Source organism: Phyllostomus hastatus, unplaced genomic scaffold (genome assembly GCF_019186645.2).
Source record: "Phyllostomus hastatus isolate PE091 unplaced genomic scaffold, TTU_PhHast_1.1 phas_contig_86, whole genome shotgun sequence".
Lineage (NCBI taxonomy): Eukaryota > Metazoa > Chordata > Mammalia > Chiroptera > Phyllostomidae > Phyllostomus > Phyllostomus hastatus.
Window position 1 is genome coordinate 94704364 of NW_025333977.1, and position 23202 is coordinate 94727565.

At 54.6% G+C, this 23202-nt stretch overlaps 1 protein-coding gene across 2 annotated transcripts; it reads right to left on the reverse strand.

The window, feature by feature from the left end:
• Nucleotides 1–893: 893 nt before the first annotated feature.
• Nucleotides 894–22762, reverse strand: MELTF (melanotransferrin). 2 transcript variants are annotated; one of them, XM_045851521.1, is made up of 16 exons: nt 22627–22762; nt 21121–21275; nt 19781–19880; nt 17389–17571; nt 15198–15354; nt 13885–13952; nt 10962–11149; nt 10142–10322; nt 9258–9409; nt 7502–7598; nt 6411–6605; nt 5368–5497; nt 5182–5249; nt 3263–3450; nt 1673–1871; nt 894–1192 (listed from the first exon to the last, which is right to left on the reverse strand). In XM_045851521.1, the coding sequence occupies exons 1-16, from the start codon at nt 22673–22675 to the stop codon at nt 1110–1112; spliced, it is 2193 nt and encodes a 730-aa protein (XP_045707477.1). In that variant the 5' UTR covers nt 22676–22762; the 3' UTR covers nt 894–1109. The 2 variants fall into 2 exon arrangements, with proteins under 2 accessions (XP_045707477.1, XP_045707476.1); XM_045851520.1 differs by having other exon boundaries at nt 5341–5497.
• Nucleotides 22763–23202: the final 440 nt, after the last annotated feature.

A 23202-nucleotide genomic window follows, 5' to 3' on the forward strand; every position in this document is an offset into this window, starting at 1 on the left:
CTGCTGCCACCAGATGTACAGGAGCGGCTGTGGAGTGGTGGGCGTCACACTGTGGGTGGGGGAAGGGGGTAACATGGAGCTTAAGAGGAGGAAATGCAGGAGTGGGGACTCCTACTGACTGGACTTAACCTGGGACACAGCCTGGGGCAGCTGAATTCACTGAATGGCAGGGCCACAGCATGTCTAGTTCTGAGGCCTGCTCTCCCTACAACAGACAGGTGTTTAGGCAGAATTTTAGACTTCCTAACCCTGCATCAAGCCCTACACCCCTTAAAAATTCTTATGAGCAAGCATTTCCTTTGTTTAAGGAGCCCGTGAATGTTCCATCCCAATGGTCCTGCCCCGCCTCCCTGTCCTCACCGGCCCAGCACAGTCAGGCATCCGGCAGGCTGGGCCACACCAAGCCACAGAAGACCAGAACGAGGGGCTGTGTGTGCCCAGCAGCTCGGCCTCTCTGGAGGGCCCGGATGTAGCCTCATCTGGTGGATGCCTTGGTGGACAGACACAGTGTCCTCAGGAGGGAGGCTGGAACAGAGAGCCTCGAGGACAGACAGAGTGGGGGCTGATGGGAGCTGAAGTGGCCATTCTCTAGAGGGGAAGTGGGAACCAGCAGGGGAGGGGCCCTCTGGGCAGCTCCAGCAGAGAGGGACACGTGGGAAGTCCAGGCTCAGCCTGTTTCCTTGGTAACTGGCCTTTTCCAAACCCAAGCCTGATGAGGCCCCATGTGGTGGGAGCCTGCAGATTTGTAGGGAAGGAGTGCCAGCCTGTGGGTGGGCTGTGACTGGGAGGCTGGCCAACACCCCCAGGTAGCAAAGCGACAAGTGGTGCCTGGGAGGCAGAGGCTGGATTCCAGCAAGACAGACCCGCTCACCTCCAGCTCCGGGCTGGGGGGCTTTTCTTTACCGGTCATCTTTATTCCACTTTGAAGCAATCAGAGAAGCTTCAGTGTCGGGATCACAGCTCTGAGGAGCTCCATGGTGTCTCACATTTCCTCTCCCGTCACATGATTTTCTGCGTTAACTGGATTTACTGAGGAGAACAGCCGTATTTATAGAGATTTCCGAGTAGGTTTCCATTCCAAGGCAGGGTGAGGCTTGCCCAGAGCTGCTTCAGAGGGGGGGCTGGAGGAGGCTGGCCGAAAGGGCCAGCGGGGGCAGCAGCAGGAGCGGGGGTGCCCAGGCAGGGGTGGCCGCTGCGGGATGAAACACAGGCATGAGGCTCTGAGGCTCCTGGGCTGCACTGGACGGAGCACATTTCTGTAAGCTCAGCTCGCCCAAGCTCCCTCTTTGTGTGCTATTACAAATGTTCTCTCCTCCGCTTTCTTTACATATTCATTCCTTTCAAAATTACACCACATGTATATTTATGTAGTTGCCTCATCCTTTCTGGAAGATTATTTTTAGCATTTATATTCATGATCCAGGTCTCTCTGGGTTACACAGCCAAGTGTTCCTGCTGTAACTATCTGCAGCCTCCTGTTCAGACCCTCCCGAGACACCGCACCTCCATCACTTGAAAGACCCAGAGCACCCTTCCACTCACTCAAGGTTCTTTGGGGGAAGACTCAAAAGGATGCAGGGTGATGTGGCAGGATGCCTGCTCTTCCTCTGTGGGGGGTGAACCTGCCCATCCAGGGCTTTCACAGCTGCCCACCCAGTGGGCCGGGCCCTACCTGCACCGGAGCATTGCTGAGACAGCATCCCTTCCAGAGCCGCCACATAGTCGTGGCCCAGCCAGTCGAGGTATGTGGTTTTCTCCCCCACAGGCTCCACCCGGATTGTGGTATCCTTGAAAAGCAGATCTTGACCATGATAGTCAGAGGAGTCGAACATTTTGAAACCATTCTTATTGTGGTCATCTCCAAACAGGCCCTGGAAGCACCACAGGCAGACCTGCTTTTTATCTGGGCTCCCAAATGGTCACCCAGGTGCTGTCTGCTATTCTTTGGTCTACGTACAGCGAACCAAAGGGCAGGGGATCGCAGGCGCCAAGACTCTGACTTGAAATCATAAGCTTGATAACTCATCGACCTCTGTCATCAAGTGGGATTTGGAATAAGATATGATGAAGCTACCATAGTAGAAAGGAGCAAAGTGGCTATTGATTTTTGGGGGGATGCTCAATGATCCTCTTGAGGATCTAATGAAAGCTATCAGCTTTCTCCCCAGAAAAATGCGCATCTATACGGGGTACTTCCCAGGAGGCAGGTCAGCATGTTTAGGGGGAAGGAGAGTGAGGGGGGAAGAGAGGATGGGTTAGGACCGAGGGACCCTGCTGTCAGACAGCCTGGGTTCAAGCTCTACATGTATTTTGAAAGTGCGGCCAACAGGATTTGCTGATGGACTGGGTGTAGAGCATGAGAAGAAGACTGGAGTCCAAGGTGACTTCCGGGGAAATGGAAAGGCTAAAGTGGGGAAGACCGATGGAGAAGAATGTCCAAACTTGGACTTGTTCAGTGTGAGATGCCTGGTAGAATACCAGTTGAAATGTTAAATAGGCAGTTGTTAAAAGAGCCAAATCTGACCCTGGCTGGTGTGGCTCAGTGGATTGAGCACTGGCCTGCAAACCAAAGGGGTCTCTGGTTCGATTCCCAGTCAGGGCACATGCCTGGGTTGCAGGCTAGGTCCCCAGTAGGGGGCACGCGAGAAGCAAGCACATATTGATGTTTCCCTCTCTTTCTTCTTTCTCCTCTCTCTAAAAATAAATAAATAAAATCTTAAAAAGAAAAAAAGAGGCAAGTCTGAGACTGAACGGTTGATGGCAGCAGGACTGAAGATGTGCATTTAGGAGCCATTGGTCAGCACATGGATGCAAGTTAGTGGTGTGGGACTGGATGAGATCCACAGAGGTGTAGGTGCAGCAGAGAAGAGGGTTTAGGACTGAACCCTGGGTGATTGCAGGCCTGGGGAACGAGGAGGAACCAGCAAAGGAGACTGGGGGCAGTGGCCAGAGAGGTAGGCAGAGAGCCAGGCAGGTCCCTGGTGGGGGCACTTGAGAGGCAACCACACATTGATGCTTCTCTCCCTCTCTTTCTTCCTCCCTTCCCTCTCTAGAAATAAAGAAAATCTTAAAAATGCAGGAAACAGGGGAGAGTGGTTGGAGGGATGTTTTTGGTTAAGTGAAAAAGCACAGAATTTCCCCCTCTCCCCCAGGCCTCCTCAGTTCCTCCCGAGGCCCACTGCGGGTAGTCTGAGGTGTCCCAGGGGCTTGGCTCACCTGTGTCAGTTACCCACGTAATGATGTAACCCCTGCCCTGACTCACTTGGGCCTTGTCCAGCAGTCCATACACAGCAAAGGTGTTGGTATCTGGCCGGACCATGATGGCACGGGATGGTATCTGTGCCAAGTTGCAGTCTTCAAACTGAAACACTTCGGCCCGGGCCCCATTGGGACATAGCAGCTGATAGTCCTCCGACTTGAGCGCAGCGGCCCATGGCTCCGAACTGTGGCCTGAGGGGGAGGAAGAGAGAAATCCTTGACTGCGGAGAGGAGGTGGCAATGTCTGGCCAGCTCCCCAGAATTCTCCATTTTCCAATTGCTCTGCTCTGATGCCAGGATGAGAGCCTGGCTAGGTCCAGAGTGTGGGCAGGAGTTACAGTTCTCAGGGGGTAGGGAGTCCTACTCTGTGACAGGCTTTGTCAAGCATTGCTCTATCCTCATGACAGCAACACAAGGCAAGTATGATCACACCCACTTTATGAGTGAAGAAACGGAGGCTCTCATCCACTCCTGGGCAAAGAACCCCATCTGTGCGTTACAGGTTTCAGGCCTGAGAGTGGAGTGGGCTAATAAAGGTGGTGGTTCACCTCCTCCCCTGCCAGCTGAAGTTTTCAAACCAGATGGCATATAATGTCACATGTGAACCCATGAGAGGCCATTCCAAAGGACCTGGAGATTTAAATCAGCACCTCAGCGATTCTGAAGTAGGTGGTTGGTCCAAGGGCTTCCTCGGAAACACCGCCCTTGGGAGTTAGTTACATTATTTTTGTCTTCATGTATCCACCCTCTTCGCACTTCCAGAAGGAACTTCAGGTTGGTGCATGAGTAGATGAAAATATAGGCAACTGAGAAACCCTGGAAGGTGGGTGTTTCACTGCAGGTGGTTCTGAGACACCTCCCTGGCCGAAGACAGCAGGGGCTGGGACCACACAGGGCTCACAGGCTCCAGCAGGAGCACTCAGCTCGCTCCCGCCGGGGATGATCCCAGGGGCTCTAGGTCTCCCTGCAGGGGAGAGGGGTTGTGGCCATGGGGCCTGGGGCACTTCCTAGCTCAAAGGGTCTGCAGCTTCGGTGGCCTTCATAGGCAGGGTGGGGTCCGAGATTTGAAATACTAACAGACGCTCTTCCCTGCAGGTCTGCTTTTCCTTCACCAACTTCCATCTCCCGTGTGGGCCTTTTCCTGGGCAGAGACGTGTTAGGACAGAGTGGAAAAGGCTGTGCCTCAAGTGTCAGGGGGTTCAAAGCCTGGGTGTAGGAAGGGTGTACAGAACGGGCAAACGATGAGTGTTGGAGGCAAGCAGCCTGCAGTCCTCAGAATGAATGAAATTAATTCTCTGACGGAGGGAGAGCAGGAAGCGGAGGGAAGTGACGCATGCCAAGGGGCCCTGCCCCCTGACAGGACCCCAGGGATGGGCTTAGGGAGTCCTGGATCACAGAGTTCCTAGCTCGTTTTCCCAGAGGGAGTTCAGGAAGGTGCCATTGGAGAACAAACCGCAACAACACGAATGGGATTGTGCCTTGCCTCTCGTGGCCGAGGGGCTGCGGAAGGATCTCTGCACGTGGCATCGATCTGCTCCAGGCTGAAGACCAGATGCTGATGTGAACTGATGGCGGTGTGGAGAGGCCCCTGCCGCGCCTCCCACACACCTGGGTACCACTACATCTCCCCATATCTACTGAGCATGAGTTTCTACCACTTCGGCGGAGCGTGGATTTGGACTCCAGACCAGTAAAGACTGTCATGTGTCCGGGCTGTGTGGCCAGAGGTCTGCTCTTACCATGAGGCTCTTGGGACCCCAGGATCCCCAAGGATTAGAGGCTTCTAGACTCAGTCTTTCCGGTTGCTTCTTGACTCCCAAACCCAGCAACACCTGGGGCCTGGACTGTGTTGGGGGTGGGGAACGGCCCCCCCACTCCGCCCTGGGATCAGGCCTTGCTCTGGCCCCTGTCCTCCTCACCTACCATTTGTGTTGTCAAAGACGGTTGTGTGCTTGACAAAGGCGACATCCCCTGCATTCTCAACCAGGCACCTGCCACACAAGAGGCCAAAGCAGGTGTCAGCAGGAGTGTCCCAGCCTCTGTGCCAGCCCCCTGGCTTACCTGCCAGGCCCACCAGAGTACCTGAAGGCGCCGCTGTAGCCAAAGTACCTCTCCTGGCCGTTGCCCACACACTTGTTGCGGCCCTGCTCGTCCCCCACGCAGAGCGCGCACAACAAAGACGGGTAATGCTTGGGGTTGTTCACTGGCACGCAGCTGGCGCTGAAGAAGTCGCTCACCGCTGGAGTGCAGGGGAAGAGCTGTGTTAAGAAGCTGGTGCAGAAAGGGCAGCCAGGAAGCAGATGGGAGGGCTGCTTCCCCACAGGTCTGCCCACCCTGCCCAGCCTTCTGGCTCAAGACCACCCATGCGCTCCACTGGCCACCCAGCTCAGAGCGGCAAGTCTCCTCCTGTGAGAATCAGGGGGATGAGAGAACACAGAGGCTGTCTAGATACAGGAACCCCGTGGATAACCTCTGATAAGTGGTCACTGAGTCTTCCCTGGAACTCCTTCAGAGATGGGGAGCTCATTACCTCATAAGCTATTTTGTTCCAGTCAAAGACCCTGTCCAGCTGTCTGGGAGTGGAGGCAGCCAATCCCAGCACCTCTGTGTGCTTGTGTAGGTGGTGCTAGCCAGGACCGAGGTGTGTGTGCAGTCAGCCCAAGGCTCTTGCCAGCTGCCTCCTGCCTTCTTTTCACCACATATGCGCGCCACTTAACATACGGGGAGGGCCCCATGGACGGCATGTGGTGGGCACTTGGTCAGAGTGTCTGCAGCACTAATACAGATGGACAGCTGCTTCCCGATAGGGCCCCCAGATGCCCAAGGCTGCTGGGGGATGGGGCAGCCCCATGACCAGAGGTGATGCAGCTGGTCTTGAACCTGTGCACACCCCACTCCTCATACCCATTGGAGCCAGTCCCACTGTGGGTAAGTAGGTAGGGCACCACGGCAGCTTCCACAGAACCACCAGATACCCCTGTCATCGGGGTGGCCAAGAATATTTCCCATCCTTCTTAAGAGCAAGGGCCACGTCAAAGGGGAAGAGGAGTTGCTGGGGCTGCCTTCTGTGAGGTCGGGCTGGGAGAGGGTCCCTGACCCCAGCCAACCCCAAAGAATATTTTATGCGTCTGTGTTCCCAAGCAGGGTGGCACCTGTGAGGACGTCGCAGTCCTTGGGCTGGATGAAGCCCCTCTGCACGAGGGTGCCCACGGGGATGTCCCAGCCGGCGGGGCTGCCAAAGGCTGAGTGGCAGGAGCGCGTGCCCCGCAGCTCGTTCAGGGTGAAGGCGTAGGAGCTGTTCCGCTTCACCACGGCCACCACGAAGTATGAGCTGCTCCCGTCCTCCACTGGGGAAGGGGACACCAGTGAGGCCCCATCTCAGTGCCAGGGGCACCTTTCCAGGGTCCCTTCCTCCCTCACCCCCTTCCTCCTGCTGCTCTGCACCCCAGAGGGCTGGCCCTGCCCTGCCTGTCCGGCCAGGTGTCCAGGCCCTGGCTGCACGGGCTCAGGAGCGCCCAGGCCTGAGGGCTGTGGCTGTGCAGGGAGCAGAGCGGGCAGTGGGACCCGCCGCTGAGAAGCAGCTTCTGGCTCTGCTTTTGGAGTTCTTTCTCCCACCCCCTCCCCCGCCAGCAGCTCTCACTGGGAGGGATTTCTTTCTTTCCTTACACCCAGGTGCTATTTTTCCCACCTCCTGGGAGAAAGGTGGAGACACAGCTGAGGCACAGACACATTTTTTCACAACCAGGTGGAAGGAACCTGAGGTCACCCCTTAAGAGGACAGAGCACCAAGGCTTCAGGCCAGGTCCCTGGAAGACGTGCACAAGCTGACCGGAAGGTGGGCCACCTCCTGTGAGCCTCACGGCCAAGTGGCACGAGGCGGAGGAGGCCGCTCGTCCAGGGTCAGCCTGCGTTTGTCTGGCCCGGGTTGCAAGCTAAGAATGGCCTTTATATTTTTAAAGTGTCGTTTAAAAAAATAGGTAGCAGAGTCCGTATGTGGCCTGTAAGACCTGAAGTGCTTACTCTGGGGCCATTTACAGGTTCGCTGACTCTGGCCAGAGTTCCAATAACTGACCGGGAACACTGAGGCCTGGGGCAGGAGGGGCACGCCTGTGACAGACAGCAGCCAGCCCAGGGACAGAGGCACGGTGGGAGAGCCGCAGCTTCTGAAAACGGCCGAAGGGGCAGGTTTATATGTATGTAACCACCTCAAAGCCAAAGCCAGCAGCCTGTCCCCTGCACTCACGAGCATACTGCTCCCCAGCCGCTGGAACCAGGCCGTATGTCTTCCCTGCTGTGTAGATGTCCTCGCCCCTCAGGGTCACGGCGTCAATTTGCCCAGCCTGTAGGGGGACAGAGAGAGTGGCCAGGCTGGGGTGAGCTCCAGGGTGGCTCTGGGTGTTGGGAGCGGATGCAGGTATCAGGGTCAGGCCTCTTGGGGTCAACTTTGGCCTCTGGCTCCCATCTCCTGGTGACCCCGTCCTGCCCCACCAGCCCTTTCCTCCCATTGTGAACTTATGTGGGCAAGAGGGGTGCCTGGAGGGCCAGAGGCCTGAAACCAGCCCTCACCGGCACTCCTGTCCTCGGGTGTCTGTTTCATTCTTTCAGTAAATGTTTTCTGAGGGTGTCCTGTTGCCAGGAGAGGGTCGCCTGGTTGTGAGGGTCTCCTGAGCAGAACCTTGCACGGTCTCTGCCTTCCTACTTGTGTGGGCTCTCCCTGTGGAAGGCCAGCCTTCAGAGGCCTAGGGCACTGAGCTGTATCCCTGGCATCTGGCCGAGGGCCGGTGCAAAGCATGGGTGCAAGACATTTGCCAAATGTGTGTGCCAATGGATGCACGGGTTGGGCCTTAAAAGAAAGCAGTCTGAGGGCCTGAGAAGGAGGCTCCAGGGATGAGGGATAAGGCCCTGCCTCAGGGGGCAGGGTGGACACTCCTGAGGGGTTTTGGTCTGCCTTGCATAGAGAGACCACCCTGAAAAATGCTTCTCACCTCAGGTCCCACCTACTTGCTCTTAAAAAAGAGGAGGGGAGGAGTCCAGGAACCCAGAAGCTGCCGGGACACCTGTCACCATGGTAAGACCTCATCCCTGACTTCAGGACATTGGGCTGCCACCGAACCCTGGCCTCGGTCTCCAGTCAGAGAAGTAACACAGAGCTGGGTGGGCCTATGACCAGGACCAGTGCCTTTAACTGCAGGTGGCAGTCATGTTAGTGATGCCAAATCAACGTAATGGACCGTGGCAAGCATTAACAAAAAAGAGAGAAAAAAGACTACCCTTGGCCAGATTGCTCAGTTGCTTAGAGCATTGTCCTGGTACACCAAGGCTGGGGGTTTGATTCCCAGTCAGGGCACATACGAGAATCAACCGATGAACACATGAATAAGTGGAACAACAAATCACTGTGTCTCTCTCTCCTTAAAATTGAAACAAACAAACAAACAAACAAACCCCAAAGACTAGTATATAATAGAACAGAAACTACCAGCATACATTTTACTTAGTGGGGGGAAGTACTGTTCTGCCTCATATCTCCAGCTATAGAAAGAATTTTTTAAACCTATACATCTGAAAGAAAAGTTTTGCAGACTAGACAGTGATTGATGTGAAATGTGTCTCTGGCTGCAGGTTGCTGTCAGAATTTGTGACAAACGACGACCCAAGCCTGCCCCTGTTGTGCACAAGGGGAAACTGAGACGCAGAAAGGGGAGGGCTTACCCAGGGCCCCAGAGCCGGCCAGGGCCGAGCTGGGCCAGTCTCATACTCCTGGCCATCGGCTCAGGGTAAACAGCCCCCCTCTGCCCTGTTCCCTGGGGTGGGGGGACTGGTCCCTGTGGGTCCTTCCTCCTCCCCTTTCCCTGTGGAGTTGTCACAGGAGACCTTCCCCTCCCAGGCTGTTCTGAGTCCCTAGACCGGGTGGGTCAGGGGAAGGATGGTGAGGACCATCCAGGCGCTGCCACCAATTTCCACAGAGCCCGTTCTGCCCCTCGGGTCACGGCCCCCACCTGGATGCGTTCCATGCAGTGCTGGGGGGACTCAGCTGGCACACACTGGATCTCCGGCCTGAGCCCCTGCCGGCTGAAGGCCACAGCCATGTCCCCACACTTCTGGATCTCAGGAGTGGACAGCACACACCAGTGCAGGTAGTGCGGCAGCCCTGTGTGAGCGTGAGTGCACGGTCACCACACACTCGCCTGCCTCAGGGGCCGCCCGAGCACGACCTGTGCGGTTGGGGCCCTGGGGGCTGGTACCTCAGCAGGCAGAACTTGGAATCAGACCCAAGGGAAATTCTGGCTCTTTCTCTCGTTAGCAGTAAGGGATAATTTATTTAGCGATCTGATCCTGTGTCCTCATTCAAAAATGGGATAACTCTTCCTCTTTCTTGGGGCTGTGAGGAGGCATGAGGGAGGCCGTGGCTGCCGTGGGTCTAGCTCAGTGGCGCACCATTTCCCTGTTGTGGGTGAAGGAGACATGGGGTGGGGGCTGGAGGCAGGAAGCCCATCTGCAGACTACTGCAGTAGTCCAGGAGAGAGGCACACCTGAGCCAGGGCCGTGGCCGTGGGCGGGGAGGAGGAGTAAGGCATTGTGGAGGGAGGGTGACAGGACTCGGTGACTTCCGTGTGGAAGGGTGAGGAGACCCTTCCCAAGACAGACCTGAAGGCCTAGATCCCACCCCGTGAGAGAGGAGGGGCTTCAGGGAATAGCAGGCCTCCCAGTTTTGGGGATGCCTTCTCCCCAAACCCTTGGAGGCAGGGCAGTGAGAGCAACAGGTTCCCCTCCTGAAGTGGTGTCCCCCCACCGCCCACCACCCCTACGTCTCTCCAGAAAACCCTGCCATTCCCGCAGCCAGGCTGGGCTGGAGCCGGTGGGAGGAGACAGGTGGACTTACCGCTGGAGTCACAGAGGAAACCCTTCATGGCACGCAGGTACTCAGGGCCCAACCATGACTCGTAGGTCTGTGTGGCGACGGGCACCAGCTCAGACGTGGCATCTTTGAATAGCAGATTCTTCTGGCCATAGGCCTCAGAGCTGAACATCTGGAAACTACTGTTCTCATGGCTGAAGAGACGCTGTGTGTCAACGGGTAAGGGCGGGGGACCGGTGAGGTGCTGCAGGGCTGGATCCCTCCCTGCCATTTCAGCCACCACGTCCTTCTTCCTGTGCCCTCGGGGCAGATGCCCACGTGCGGGCCAGGTGAGGCACCACCTCCTGCCTTCCTCTGTGCTCCGGGGGCATCCTGCCTTGTCACGCTCAGCTGACTGGACACAGGACCTGTGGCCTGGGTGTGGGGTGGTCCTGAGACCAAGCGATGGGGTGGAGCAGCGGTGGCACAAATGGGGCCGGGCTGAAGCCGCTGTGCCCGCAGTCATAACTTGCTGCTCCTGTAAGCGGTGGCTTCAGCAAGACATTACTCACCGCGTTTCACTAACGGTGTACTTGGGCATTGACTGGTTTCATCATTTTGTTTATTTGCTCACATGAGCCAGCCAGCACAGCTGGTCCCTCCTCACACTGGCCTGGCTTGAGGTTTGACACCCCAGAGGCCAGGGTCCCTAGTCGGGGTGGGTCCCAGGGGAGGGTCCCGGGTCCTGCCCCTCCTGGTCCTGCCGGCCCAGCTTCGGGGTGGCTCTGGCCTGAGCTCCCACCCTCATGAGAAATACGAAGGTCCAGCGCCACGCGAGAAGCTGTGTGGGGTGCCTCCAACTCACCTGGCCTTCGTTGAGCAGCCGGAAAATGAGGCCTCCGTCTGCGTCAGCGCGGACCACCACGGCGTGAGCAGGCACCTTGGCCAAGTGACACCGTCTCCACTCAGTGATGTCAGCCTGGCTGCCGTCGAGGCACAGCAGTTTGAAGTCCCGCGACAGCAGCGCCTGGCCCCAGGAGGGCAGGGTCTTTCCTGGCGAATTGGGAAGCCTCTTGTGAGCCAAGTCTGTCTGGTGGAGCCGGGGTGTCTTAGGGGGGCAGCAGGGATAGCTCATGAGAGGGAGCCTGGGGAGGAGTTAGAGTGTCATGGGCCACAGACCCACTGTGAAAAGAAAGCTCTTCCAGAATTTCACTGGGAGGGGAGAGCCAGCACTCAGAGTGAAGAGTTTGGCTGCGGTACAAGACCAGGTGTTATGATAGACTGTGTCTGTCTTCTTAAACTTTGTATCTCTCACCAATTTCTACTAATCAAATGGATTTGAGGAAATAAGACAACACATATAAACAAAACTGTTTATTAAAGATAAGAAGAGTAAGAGAAGGGGAGAAGCTTTAGCTGAGAGAGAGAGGAATGTACAAGGAGCTCATTGCTGCCCACAGGCAGGGAATTTGGCTCCAACCAGAGGGTGGGGAGGGGCCGGTCAGGACGCCACAGTGGAAACAAACCCTGACAGAACCCACCGGAACTGTGTCCCAGAGAGAAAGGGGAACTCTGCAAAGCTTCACCCACACACTAATGCAATATTAATCCACCTATTCATATTTTTGTATATTTCCTCCAAGCCCTTTTTTCTATTCTAGTCATGTCAAATATGGTTAAATTTTCTATCCATTTTAAATAAAGTTAAGCACATACTTGATAGGCAATCTGGCATCCTACTTTTTTCATTTCAAATTAATCTTCCACATTATTGGAAACTTTCCATAAAATTCATTTATAATAGAAAACAAGATTTCCATGAAAAAGTGGATATTGACAACAAATAGGAAAATTAAGAAGACTAATTAAAACATGAGGAAATAGGAGGGAAAAGATAATTTGCAGGATTATGAAAACTCTATGTTCATTGCAGCATTATTCACAGTAGCTATGACTTGGAAACAACTGAAGTGTCCTTTAATAGGGAATTGGATAGAGATGTGATGCATGTGTACAACGGAATACTACTCAGCCATAGAAAAGATGGAACACACTGCCATTTGTGACAACATGGGCGGACCTTGAGAATATCATGCTAAGTGAGATAAGCCAGATGAAAAAGGACAAGAACCATATGATTTCACTCATATGTGGGATATAGAACAGAAAGCAACAGACAAACAAACAAATCTGACAGACACAGATAATGGAAGGGTGATTACCAGAGGGGAGTGGGTGTGGGGGAGAATGAAGAGGGCAAAGGTCAAATATATGGTGACAGAAGGAGCCTAGACTTTGGGTGGTGAGCACATAATGCAATTTACTGATGACATATAGAATTGTACCTTTGAAAATTACATAAACTTATTAACTAGTGTCACCACAATAAATTTAATAAAAAGATAGGCATGATAGAACTGCTTTGTCTACCTCACAAAGTTGTAGCAAAACTCTAAAGAAATCATAAAAAATTACTTCCTTAGATTTCCTTTGAATACCATCAACATTTTAAAAGAGCTGATTTTTACCAAATACGCCCCCATTCTTTCTCAAACTTCCAAATTCTCCTTTTCATGACTCACGCTGGGGCCCAAGCCCCTGCTGCCTGTTTCCTTAGGACGGTCCTGCACTGGAGACAGTCCTGTGCGCTTCCTCCTTTTCCAGGTCACTTTGTTTTTCTTTCTCAAATCTGGCTCATACTGTTTGTCTTCATGAATGTCAGACTACATGATTTAAATGGCAAAGATTAACCAAAAAAAGATAACAATTTTTTAAAAAATGGACAACGATCAGACATGCTGGAACAGGCAAAACTAGAGAGGTGGGGCAGGGGTGAAGGGTCTGGCACAATTGCTGTCTTGATTGTGGTGGTAGTTATCCAACGACTAGTTTTTGGCAACACTCATAGAACTGTACTTCAAAAAGGATGAATTTCTGCTGTATGTAAATTATCCCTCAATTAAAAAAATAAGTGACCCTTAGGCTAATCAAAATTAGGGGTCATTCTATAAAATAACTGGCCTGACTCTTCAAAAAACAAAATTTTTTTTTTTAAAATTGAAAAACTGTTCAAAGTTAAAGAAAACTGAAAAGACCTAATAACTGGATACCATGTGTGATCTTACATGAGGTTCTGGCCTGAAAAAAATTGCTACAAAGGACAGAATTGGGACAATTAATGTATCTAACATACGGACTGTAGATGACAGTATTGTGTCAGTGTCACATTTCCCGAGTGTGATAATGGTACTGAGTGTAAGTCCACACCCCCGGGTCTTAGGAGACACGCACCAAATTATTGAAGGGGTGTGACATAGGCAAACGCACTCTCCAATCTCAGAAAGAACACACATGTAGAGAAAGAACAGTAAGTCGCTGTGGCAAATGCCAAAAGTCAGTATCCTGGAAAGAATAAAGGGAAGTTCTTTGAATTACTCTTCCAACTTTTCCAAAGCTTAGTTATTTCAAAATTAAAAAAAAAATAAATGACAATGATATACTGGGTCAATACATAACACCTGGTCCAGAGACAAAGGGGCAGCTTCTTCAGATAAGAGAAAAATGCCAGGAAGGGATGGCAGATGAGCATTAGTGCAGAGATTTGCAAGCTTTTTTTGGAAAAGCGGAACCCAATCTTCACATGGAAACAGAACCCAATGCCATACACAAATCAGGGCAGGTCAGAGCTGCCCCATGGCCCCCTTGCCCACAGAGCTGTTTGAACTCCCCCGCTGAGACCCACCTGAGCCCCGGAAGCGTTCCCTGCTCCCGGGGTCAGGCCCACTCACCGTCAGTGTTCTCCAGCACAGTGCTGTGCTTCACAAAGGCCACGTCCCCTGCCCCTTCTGCCAGGCACCTGCAGGGGAGAATCCTGTGAGTCTGGGTGGGGCTGAGCTCCCTGAGCTCCAGAGCCCCTGCCATCCTCCACCTCTGGAGGCCCAGCCTGGACTGAGGGGTGGTCATGGTGGGCGTGGGTTTCAAGTCACACTGTCTCGTGTGCCAGCTCTCCTGTGGCTTTGCCACGTTGTGGGGCCTTCCTAGCCTCATCACCTGTGAAGTGGGGATGAGAAAGTGGCTCCCGTGGGGAGAGATCCTTTGCCACCTGTGTGGATCCTGTACAGCGGGACCTGGACGGCGCAGGAGCTCCTGTGGTAGCTGCTCTCAGCGGCAGCTGCAGCCGGAACACTCAGGGGGTTTCAAGATGACTCTGTCCCAAGGCAGGGGACTGCAGTAGACCTTCTCATGCCATAACAAAAGCACTGAGAGGAAGGGCCAAGGACTTGCAGTATCCTCTATGTGGCACTGCCCAGTGACGGGGGCAGGTCAGGGGCTATGGGCAAAGGTGCTGCCTGGGTCTCCACAGCCACAAATGATCAGGGACTGGACAGGGGGACGACACCAGGAGAGGTGGGGTATGCAACAGTCTCTGGCTTAGAGGACAGAGACCTGTTTTTCTCTTTGTGCTAAAAACTGCATTTTACCCAGATCCCAGACTGGAGCGTGGGCGCGAGCAGACTTCCCTGCTTCCAGAGGAAACACTGAGGCAGGGGCGGTGAGAAGGGCTCAGCAGGCTTCCATTCCTGTCCGGGCCGGGGCGGGGGTGGTTGCGGGGCGGCGGGGGGGGGGGGGGAGGGGGGAGGGGGGAGGGGGGGAACCCAGGCCTCACTTAGGGACGCATGGGCCTGCACCACAGCAGCGAAAGGCTCTCTTTTGTATCCACAGCGGGCTCCTCTAAAGTGTCAGTCTGAACCAAAGGGTCCCCACACCCTGCCCCACCCCCACCGCCCTGAGTCACCAGAATGGGGACACTGGAGTAGCAAAAGGCTGTTTTGTCATTTTCTTCTCTCTGAGCCCTCACCTCTCTAAATATACCAAACATGTTGACTTATGAGCAAATCCAGTCTGGCACACTGCGGTTTGATGTTTTTAAGTCAACCAGAGCACACAAACTGTATAAAGGCCACTTTGACGTGATGCTGCAGACGCGGCCACTCCCCCAGGGCCGTCTCTGCTGCTGAGGTGTTTTTCCCCAGCTCCTGGGCCTCAGGGCCTGACCTCTGACTCAGCTGCGGAGCGCCAGCCCCGCCCAGGCCCCTCTCACCGGAAGGCTCCGCTGTAGTCGTAGTATCTCTCCAGGGGGCTCTTGTCACATACCCCCTCCCCAGCCGCGTTGCCCCGGCAGAGGCGACACAGGGACTTGGAGTAACTGGTCTCTCCTGCGCCAGGGACACAGCTGCCCCCAAAATACTCGCTGACAGCTGTGGGAAGGAGGAAGAGGGGGGTGAGCCAGCTGTACTGCAGGGTCAGACCCCTTGCCCTGTCCTCTGGGGACGGCTCAGGCCACTCAGGCGGGAGCGGAGGGCCGGGCTCCCCATGGATGGGGCTGGATCCGTCAGGCTTCGGTTGGAGCAAAACCGGGAACTTGGTTCCAATCTGTGATTCCCAAACTGAGGCCACAAAAGTGTGAGCCCTGGGGAGTGACGGTTGTTATTTAAAAATGGCTCAGGGAACTAAACCATTCTCCCCAAAAGGCCGAATAGCACAACCACATGTTGTTCTCATTGAGGGTTTCATCTCAAAATCAGTATGGGTAAGCAATCAATGAAAGCAGGGAAAGAAATAAATGATCGCTTAATGAGTATGATTAATTTGAGAGACAATGTGTCTCAAAACAGGGAGGGGAGGAGAATGGAGCAGGAGGAGGCGTCATAAGTGAAGAGGTCGGCTCTCCATGGTTTCCAGGCCCCGGTTCCACCCTCTTGACAACTATTTATCCTGTGCTGAGGACGTCCCAGTGCCACGCGGGTGAGCAGGGTGCCACTCACCTTGTGCTCATCACCTAGCTAGACCGAGCTCCTTCAGGGTGGGTGTCCTTTCTTGGTCTTGCTTTGCATCCTCCCAGGGGAGAAGACATTTAATAAATGTGTCAAGTGACTGATAAACCACACACACCTGGCCACCATCTGCGAGGATATGAATTCCAGGCGTTCTGGGGTTGTGCTGCTTTACATGGTTGGGCCTGTGTGGGGGCAGTGCATACATGTGTGGGCATGTGTGCCATGTGTGTTTACACATGTGTGTGCATGCATATGTATGCACGGCTGTGAGGTGCCTGCCGAGAGGTATGGAAGTTGAACTCATAATAACCACAGCTCCCTGAGGTGAGCACATGCCCTGCGTCATGCATCGTGTGAAGCATTGTGCCAAGACAGTGGGTGAATTATCTTGGTCCCCCCGACCTCACAGCACTGTAGTTAATTTCCATTTTACAAGATGAGGAAACTGAAGTTCAAGGAGGCAGTCTGTCTGAGGGCAGATCATCTATCTGACAGCCACATCAGTGCTTTAAAAGACTGTTGTTTCTTCTGCAAAATCCTCCCTCTTCCCTGTACCCACTCCCAGAAGCACTGGTCAGCTGTGGAGCAAACCGGGAGTCAGCACTCTTGTGGACAAGGGATTTGAGGACACCCCAAACTCTACTTGGGGAGTGGTGTGATCCCAGGAGAGCAGTTTCAGGATGTAGTGGTCATGTGTCAGGGGCCACCTCATTGCTGTAGTGTCCACTGTGGAGAGATTGACACAACTGGGTGGCCAGTAGGTGACCAAGAAAAGAAGCACAAAGCATGAGAAGCAGGGCGTCAGCCCAGACTGCCAGCATGAGGGCTCTGGGCTCTCAGCCAAGACCCTCAGGTCTTCACCTGACTCCCCTCATGTGTTTCATTCTCAGCCACCCCACTTGGACCACCCTGAACTCCCTTCCCGAGGAGAAATTTCTATCTGCACGAAAGCCCTGTTCTCACTTCAAATGAGTCAGTCAGGGAGCAGCGAGTCTCTGATTAGCTATGTACAAGCTTTCTGGGTGCAAGTCTGCAGCTTGCTTGGGTCCTGAAGAAACAGAGTTTCTGAATCTGTAAAGTTGAGGACACATTTCTGTAAATAGCAGCTGGCACCAGGTCTCCACCAGTGAGGGCTGCAGTTCACAATGTCCCAACATGGGCCGGGCCCTGTGTTTCAGGGTGAGGAGAGCGTGAGAGTCAACTGCCCTGAAAGAACCTTCAAGCAGAAATTAAAATGGTGGCAACCAGCACTAAAGACAGGTGGGCGTGATACCACTATTAAGTGTCTGGGAGGCCCCTGGCAGAGCTGGGATTGTGCCATTCCTTAAAGAAGGTGCAAGAAGAAGGTGAGCCTGGAGGAAGGCTGCCCTGTGAGGGAAAGGGAAGGGATGAGGCAAGGAGAGGGGAGCCCCAGAGATGTTGTAGGAGAAGCGTCTGCCCTCCAGAAGCCCTCACCTTGCAGCACGTTGCAGCCCATCACTGAGAGCCTGCCGCTCTCCACCAGGTAGCCCACGGGCACATTCCAGCCCACGGTCCTGTTGATGCCCGTGTGGCAGGACTTCATGCCTTTCAGGGTGTTGATGGTCAGGTTAGAGCCTCTCTTGACCACAGCTACAGCATAATAGGAGGTACCAACATCTAGAAGGAGGAGAGGAGTGACGATGGCGAGGGAGAAGCCACGAGAAAGGCTGGGACCCTGACTAGGAAGGCTGTGGGAGAAGGGTGTGTGTGCATGTACACACGAACGAACCTGTGTGTGAATGCACGTGTGTGTGGATGTACAGGTGTGTGTGTGCGCGTGGTATTCTAGTTCCTGAGGGAGCAATTGAATGCGAGCCAAAAGTCTCATCACAGATCTCGCCCTCTTCCAGCCTCATTTGGTAGATATTGAGATATTATTTCATTAGTCAATTTTTGCCTTTCCTTCCCAAGTTAACTGGTGCTTAGTTGATTGACATCTGTGAATGTCAGGGGGGCTTTGTAGCTGGACCAACAGCAGAAGTGGCCTACAACTTTTGTTTTCCAAAAGTTCTCCCTTTGGAGAAGTTAGAAAGGTTGAGGGAATGGTATTGCGGTAATGGGAAGGGCAGTGGTTGGGTGGACCAGGGATAGCAGGGTGGTGGCTTCCCTCAGATTAGAAAAAGGGACTCACTAGTGCTGAGGGGAAAGGAGAGACAGGTAGGTAGGTGATAGATGGATAGAACATTGTGGTCTCACATCACTCAAGACCTTGACTGGGGTGCATGTGGGTACGCAGGCGTCTACAGCCTTGCAGAAGATTCCCCTGGGCCAAATGTGGCCGAGAAGGGGCCATTCAGACAAGACAGAAATGACTCATCTATGGGGACTGATGTCCAGAAGGCACCCTCTCACTAACACTGGAGTGGAGTGACTGCCCCGTGGCGGTGGGTGCCCAGGATCAGATTGAAGCTGGGTTCTAGAAAACAAAACCAGTGTTATTTTTTGTACACCTGAGTCTGGCCCTTGGCAACCTAAGTGGTCTCGTCTGGTCCCATCCTCTGATTTTCCCACTGTGCCTTTCTTTTTAGTTTCTTGAACACACTAAGCTCTTTCTTACCTGGGACTCTGGTCTGGGCTCCACTTGATGTCACCTCCCCATATGAGCCCTCCTGTCTGCTCTGTTTTAATGGTCCCCCACCCCTATTTTCTCCCTCATGGCTTTTACTTTTTCATGCACCCACCACATCTGTAACTACAATTTTTTGGTGTTTATTTGTTTATTTTCTGACACTTGCTCTTTGAGGGGCAGAAACTGGCTTTCTGTTGCTTACTACTCTATTGGTCATGACTGGCCTGTAGTAGGTGCTTAGTAAATGTGTTGCATTAATTAAAGAGGAAGATCTATATTTGGGGCCCAAGAGACAGGATTGTTTCTGGCTGCTGAGTGAAAAGGCTGACTGGTTTACAGGGCTGGACTGTGTCTTATGTCATCTGACAGTCACTAATTCAACAAGTAACCAAGAGAGACCCTGTGCTGGGTACCAAAGATGAGGACCAGGGCCTCCTCAGGGGACTCACTCTGGTGAGAACAAAGAACAGAAGACACAAGGGGACAGAACCTTCGCAGAGTGAGTCGGTGCTCTGGGAAGCAGGAAAGAGAGGACCTTTGCAGGGGTGGGGAGGCCCAGGGGAGCTTCTTGGAGGTGACAACTGAGCTGGATTGTGACAGAGGCTAGGCACTGGACAAGTGGGAGAGGTACAAAGGGCAGGCTGAGCCTGAGGCTTGTCGGGTGTGAGGCGAAGGGACAGGGGCAAAGGAGCTCACATTTCCAACCCATAGCACACGTCAGGTGTTCACACATCGGCAGGGATCACGATCCCCATTTTATAGTCAAGGAAATAAAGGTTGTCCAAGGTCACAGGGATTCACAGGAAGGGACAGAGTTGGGACTTGTGTTTGGTGTGTTGGCTCTGCAGCTCCTGGTCACCCTCTCTTGCCCGGTCCCAATACCACTCTTGTTGCTTCTGGCAGATGGCCCCTCCAGTGCGAGGGGGCCAGGCATTTCTGATGTTTCCCCAAGGCATGGGACTGCCCCTCAGTAAGAGTTTGTGGGTGCAAATTAGGGGTCTGCTGGGATCCCCACGAGGAAGAACAGGTACGGATCAGCCTTCAGTGTCTCCGGCACCCTCGCTCTTGGGGAAAGGGGCGTGTCAAGAGAGATTTGGGGGGCCTCTGAAAGTCTGTGTGACCAGGACTCTAGGACTGCTCTGGGGAGACGGCTGCTGACCAGCTCCAGGGCTTCATGGTTGGGTGAGGCCCAGCAAGGACACAATGCTGAGTGACCTCCCCTCTCCTCCCACCCCTCCTCCCACTCGGCCTTCTGACCTTGATCATACACTTCACCCACCACGGGCTTCAGGCCGTGCTCCTTCCCTGCCTCATAAATGGCTCCTCCATCCAAAGTGATGGCGTCAGCTTCCCCAGCCTGCTGGGAACAAGTGATTCAGCCCCACCGCGCCACTTCCCGCCCCTCCTAGCCAACCCAGGGAGAAGCTCAGGGACACCCACCTAGGGCTCCTTGAAAAACTTCGGAGGTCCACACTGGCCCTCTTAATTGGGCCTAGGAGCCCTGTCCAGGCTCAGCCTTGCAGTCCCCACCCCCACCAGAGCTTAGGGGTCTCCCCCTTTACCAGGCCCAAGGACTCAACTTGCTTTTCTAATTAGTTATTTGAAAAATATTATTAATTTTATAGGACTTATAGTAGATGTACATGTTAAAAAAAATCAGATAGTACAAAATGGTATGTAGTGAAAAGTGAGTCTTCCTCACTCGTTTCCCAGCCCCTGGCCACCCTGTTTCTCAGGTTTTCTCTCTATGATGCAGACTGAATCCCATAAATGCATGCCCTCCTCAAATTTTTCCTTTAAAACACAAATGGCAGTATACTATCAATGTGCTGTGGGGTCCATGAATAGAATTACAGTCCAGTATCGTCGGCCTCCACCTTCACAGTGGAGCCTGACCCAGGCCTTGGGCCACATGGGACCAGGACTGGATTAGGCCTTGGGGCGTTTCAAAGGCTGAGCTGAAGTGAAAGCCCAGGTCCCTCTGTGTCTGCCCCCGAGGCTTCCCATCACACCTTGTCCTGCTACTGAAGTACTGCCTCTGAGTATTGGCAGTGCCAGGTGAGCAGCTCTCCTGCCACTCGGAACTGCTTTCCCACTCCTGACGCACCCACCCAAGATGGCTGGCCCCTGTTCCTTCCCCTCCAGAAACGACACAAGCCCTGCTCTGGAAAACTCCGTGGCACAGAGAGTAACCACCATGGGCCACTGAGGAGTATGCTATCCGGGCACCCCTTGGTGGGGCGGGCAGTTTGCTAGTATCGCAGGGACCTTGTGGAAGAAACACTCTGTTTCTTCTGCAGTTTGCTAGTATCGCAGGGACCTTGTGGAAGAAACACTCTGTATCACAGATACCTTTCCCCACTGGCACCCATCTGAGCAGGCACCCACTCTGGGGCCTCCCAGTGCCTGGCCTGGGCCTGTGCAGGAAACGAGCTGGCCCTTGTTGCCTGGGAAACTCAGGAGATCCTATCACGCAACCCTGAGGTGGGGGGCATGGGTGCCTTTCCCAGTGAATGAGGCTGTTGTGTGCTCCCTTCTGAGTCAGAGCCCTCTCGCCTGGCCGGTGTAGGTGCCAGAGCGGAAGGGAGAGGACTCACCGTGATGAGCTGGACACAGTGGTCAGCTGAGGTGCCCTGGATACACAGGAGGGAGGGCTGGATCCCGGCTCTCTGGAAGGCCTTGCTCATGTCGCTGCATTTCTGCTGCTCAGGGTCTGAGGTGGTGCACCACTGCACCTCCATCCCGCTGAGGGCTGGGGGAAGGGGACAGTGAAGCCCAGCTCCCCAAGGGCATCCCCAGCCCCCAGTGAGGAGGATGGCTCCAGCAGCTCTTGGTGACTCAGTCCTCAGCCGCAGCACAGCCTTGCCACTGGGACATGCACCTCGCTAGTTCCCACCCCTCTTGGCACCTCTGCGTTCTCCAAGAGAATGCTGGACTGGGTTCCTCACTAAGCAGTGTCCCTGGGCCCTCATGAACTGAGACAGGAGCCAGGGGAGTGGTATAGCTGCCCTTGAGGAGCCTTGCACCCTCGTGGAGCATCTGTGATTATGCCCCTTGCACAGCCACCCTCAGGGGGCACAGTGCCAGGACCCACAGAGGGAGGCTGAGTCAGCTTCAAGTTACTGGTCCTCTAGCAGGTGACTTCAAGGCAACGTATTTAGCCTCTCTGAGGCTGTTTCGTCGTCTTCAGGGAAAGCGAATGAGAGAACTCACGTTCTGTGTTGTAAATAAACCTATGTTGAGTCAGGACACACAGTCCTCAGCGGACTTCCACGTAGGCCCTTCTTTCTGGCAGGGACCCATGTAAGAGTCCCAAAGAGCTCCCAGCCTCCTCCCGCACTCACCCTGCCCTGCCAGGACTGCCAGGGAGGCCTGCATTCCCCGCCAGGCTTTGGGGCCAGTTTCCGTCCCCTAGGGACCAGGTCACTCTCCTGGCATCCCCACTCCAAGGGTCAAGACTGCGAGGTCCACTGCCTGCCTTCTCCGGCAGCACCCGGAATGAGGGCCGGTCTTCCCTGTAGCGCTCCAGGACTGCACCCTGGCAGGCCGGGCAAGCGCCAAGCTCAGGCCCTCGACCCCTGCGAACAGCTACCAGAGGTCCGGCGTCAGTCTCATAGTCCAGACCCTGACTACCTTGGGAGGCGGAGGTGAGGTGGCGCGGGGACCCCGCCTGTGCTCCCTTCTCCATCCCTGCGCCCTGCAGGGCGCTCCGGAGAGGTCTCCTGGGAGGCGTCTCGCCCCTCCTCTCATCCCCTGGACTCCTCCCATCTCCCTTCACGAGGTGACTCCGGAGAAGTAGAGGCGCTCTGGCCCCTAAACCCTCCTCTGGCACCCGTGCTCATCAGGGCGTTCAGCCTCCCACGTCCCCCCGACATTCCCAGGCTCTCCCCTCCACGCCTTCGCCCGAGCCTCTCCTTGGCTGTTTTTCGAGGCCCAGCTCATGGCCACTTCCTCCACTGAGCTCTCCAGACATCCCAGTGTGTCCAGGTCAGTGCTAGATCCCTCTACGTCCTCATCCGCTAGACCCGTGGCCAGGACACAGTTCCCAGCTCCAGGACCCCCGCCCCGGGTCCTGCTCCCACTGCCGGGCGGAGGGGCCTCACCCGTGCGCAGGACTAGGAAGAGCCACAGAGCCACACTCAGGCCCCGCATGGTGCTGTCTAGAGCGGGTTGAGTGCGTGCAGGTTGGGTCTAGGTCTGCGTCAGAGTGGGTCAGCAGCAGCTGGAGCTTTCTCCCTCCTTCCTCCCTGCTCTGGCTCGCAGCTACTTTAAGCGTGTCTGGGGCGTGTCTTGAAGTGTCCACGCCCCGAGGGCGCACCAGCCCACCCAGACTGGATACCTGGGATGACCAGACTGGCATTGGCCTTTTCTCTGGCGCCCCTTGCTGGAGCCTCGGATTGCGTGGGGGCCGAGTTTCACCGCTGGGCTGTCTGGATCCCGGGTGCTCCTAGCCCTGGGCAGCACCCTCAGCTGTCCAAGGCTCTGGTATCTGCTCTGTGGGGCCTGATTCCCTCAAGTCACAGGCTGCTCCACGGCTGTCTCTCCTCAACAGTCGCCTGGTCTGTGAGAGCATCTTCACTTTCTCTTGTCCTAGAAAGACCCCAAATATGTTCCACTGAAGAGGGAAAAAGCTCAGATTTCGGAGGAAGAAGAGGTCAGAACCCAAGAGTATGAGTTGG

Coding starts and splice junctions, on each gene's coding strand:
- MELTF (XM_045851520.1), bottom strand. CDS start 22,675: ATGCGGGGCCTGAGTGTGGCTCTGTGGCTCTTCCTAGTCCTGCGCACG. Junction 13,953..15,197: donor GACTACAGCGGAGCCTTCCG/GTGAGAGGGGCC, acceptor TCTCCCCTGCAG/GTGCCTGGCAGAAGGGGCAG. Junction 6,606..7,501: donor GGCTGGGGAGCAGTATGCTC/GTGAGTGCAGGG, acceptor CCCCTTCCCCAG/TGGAGGACGGGAGCAGCTCA.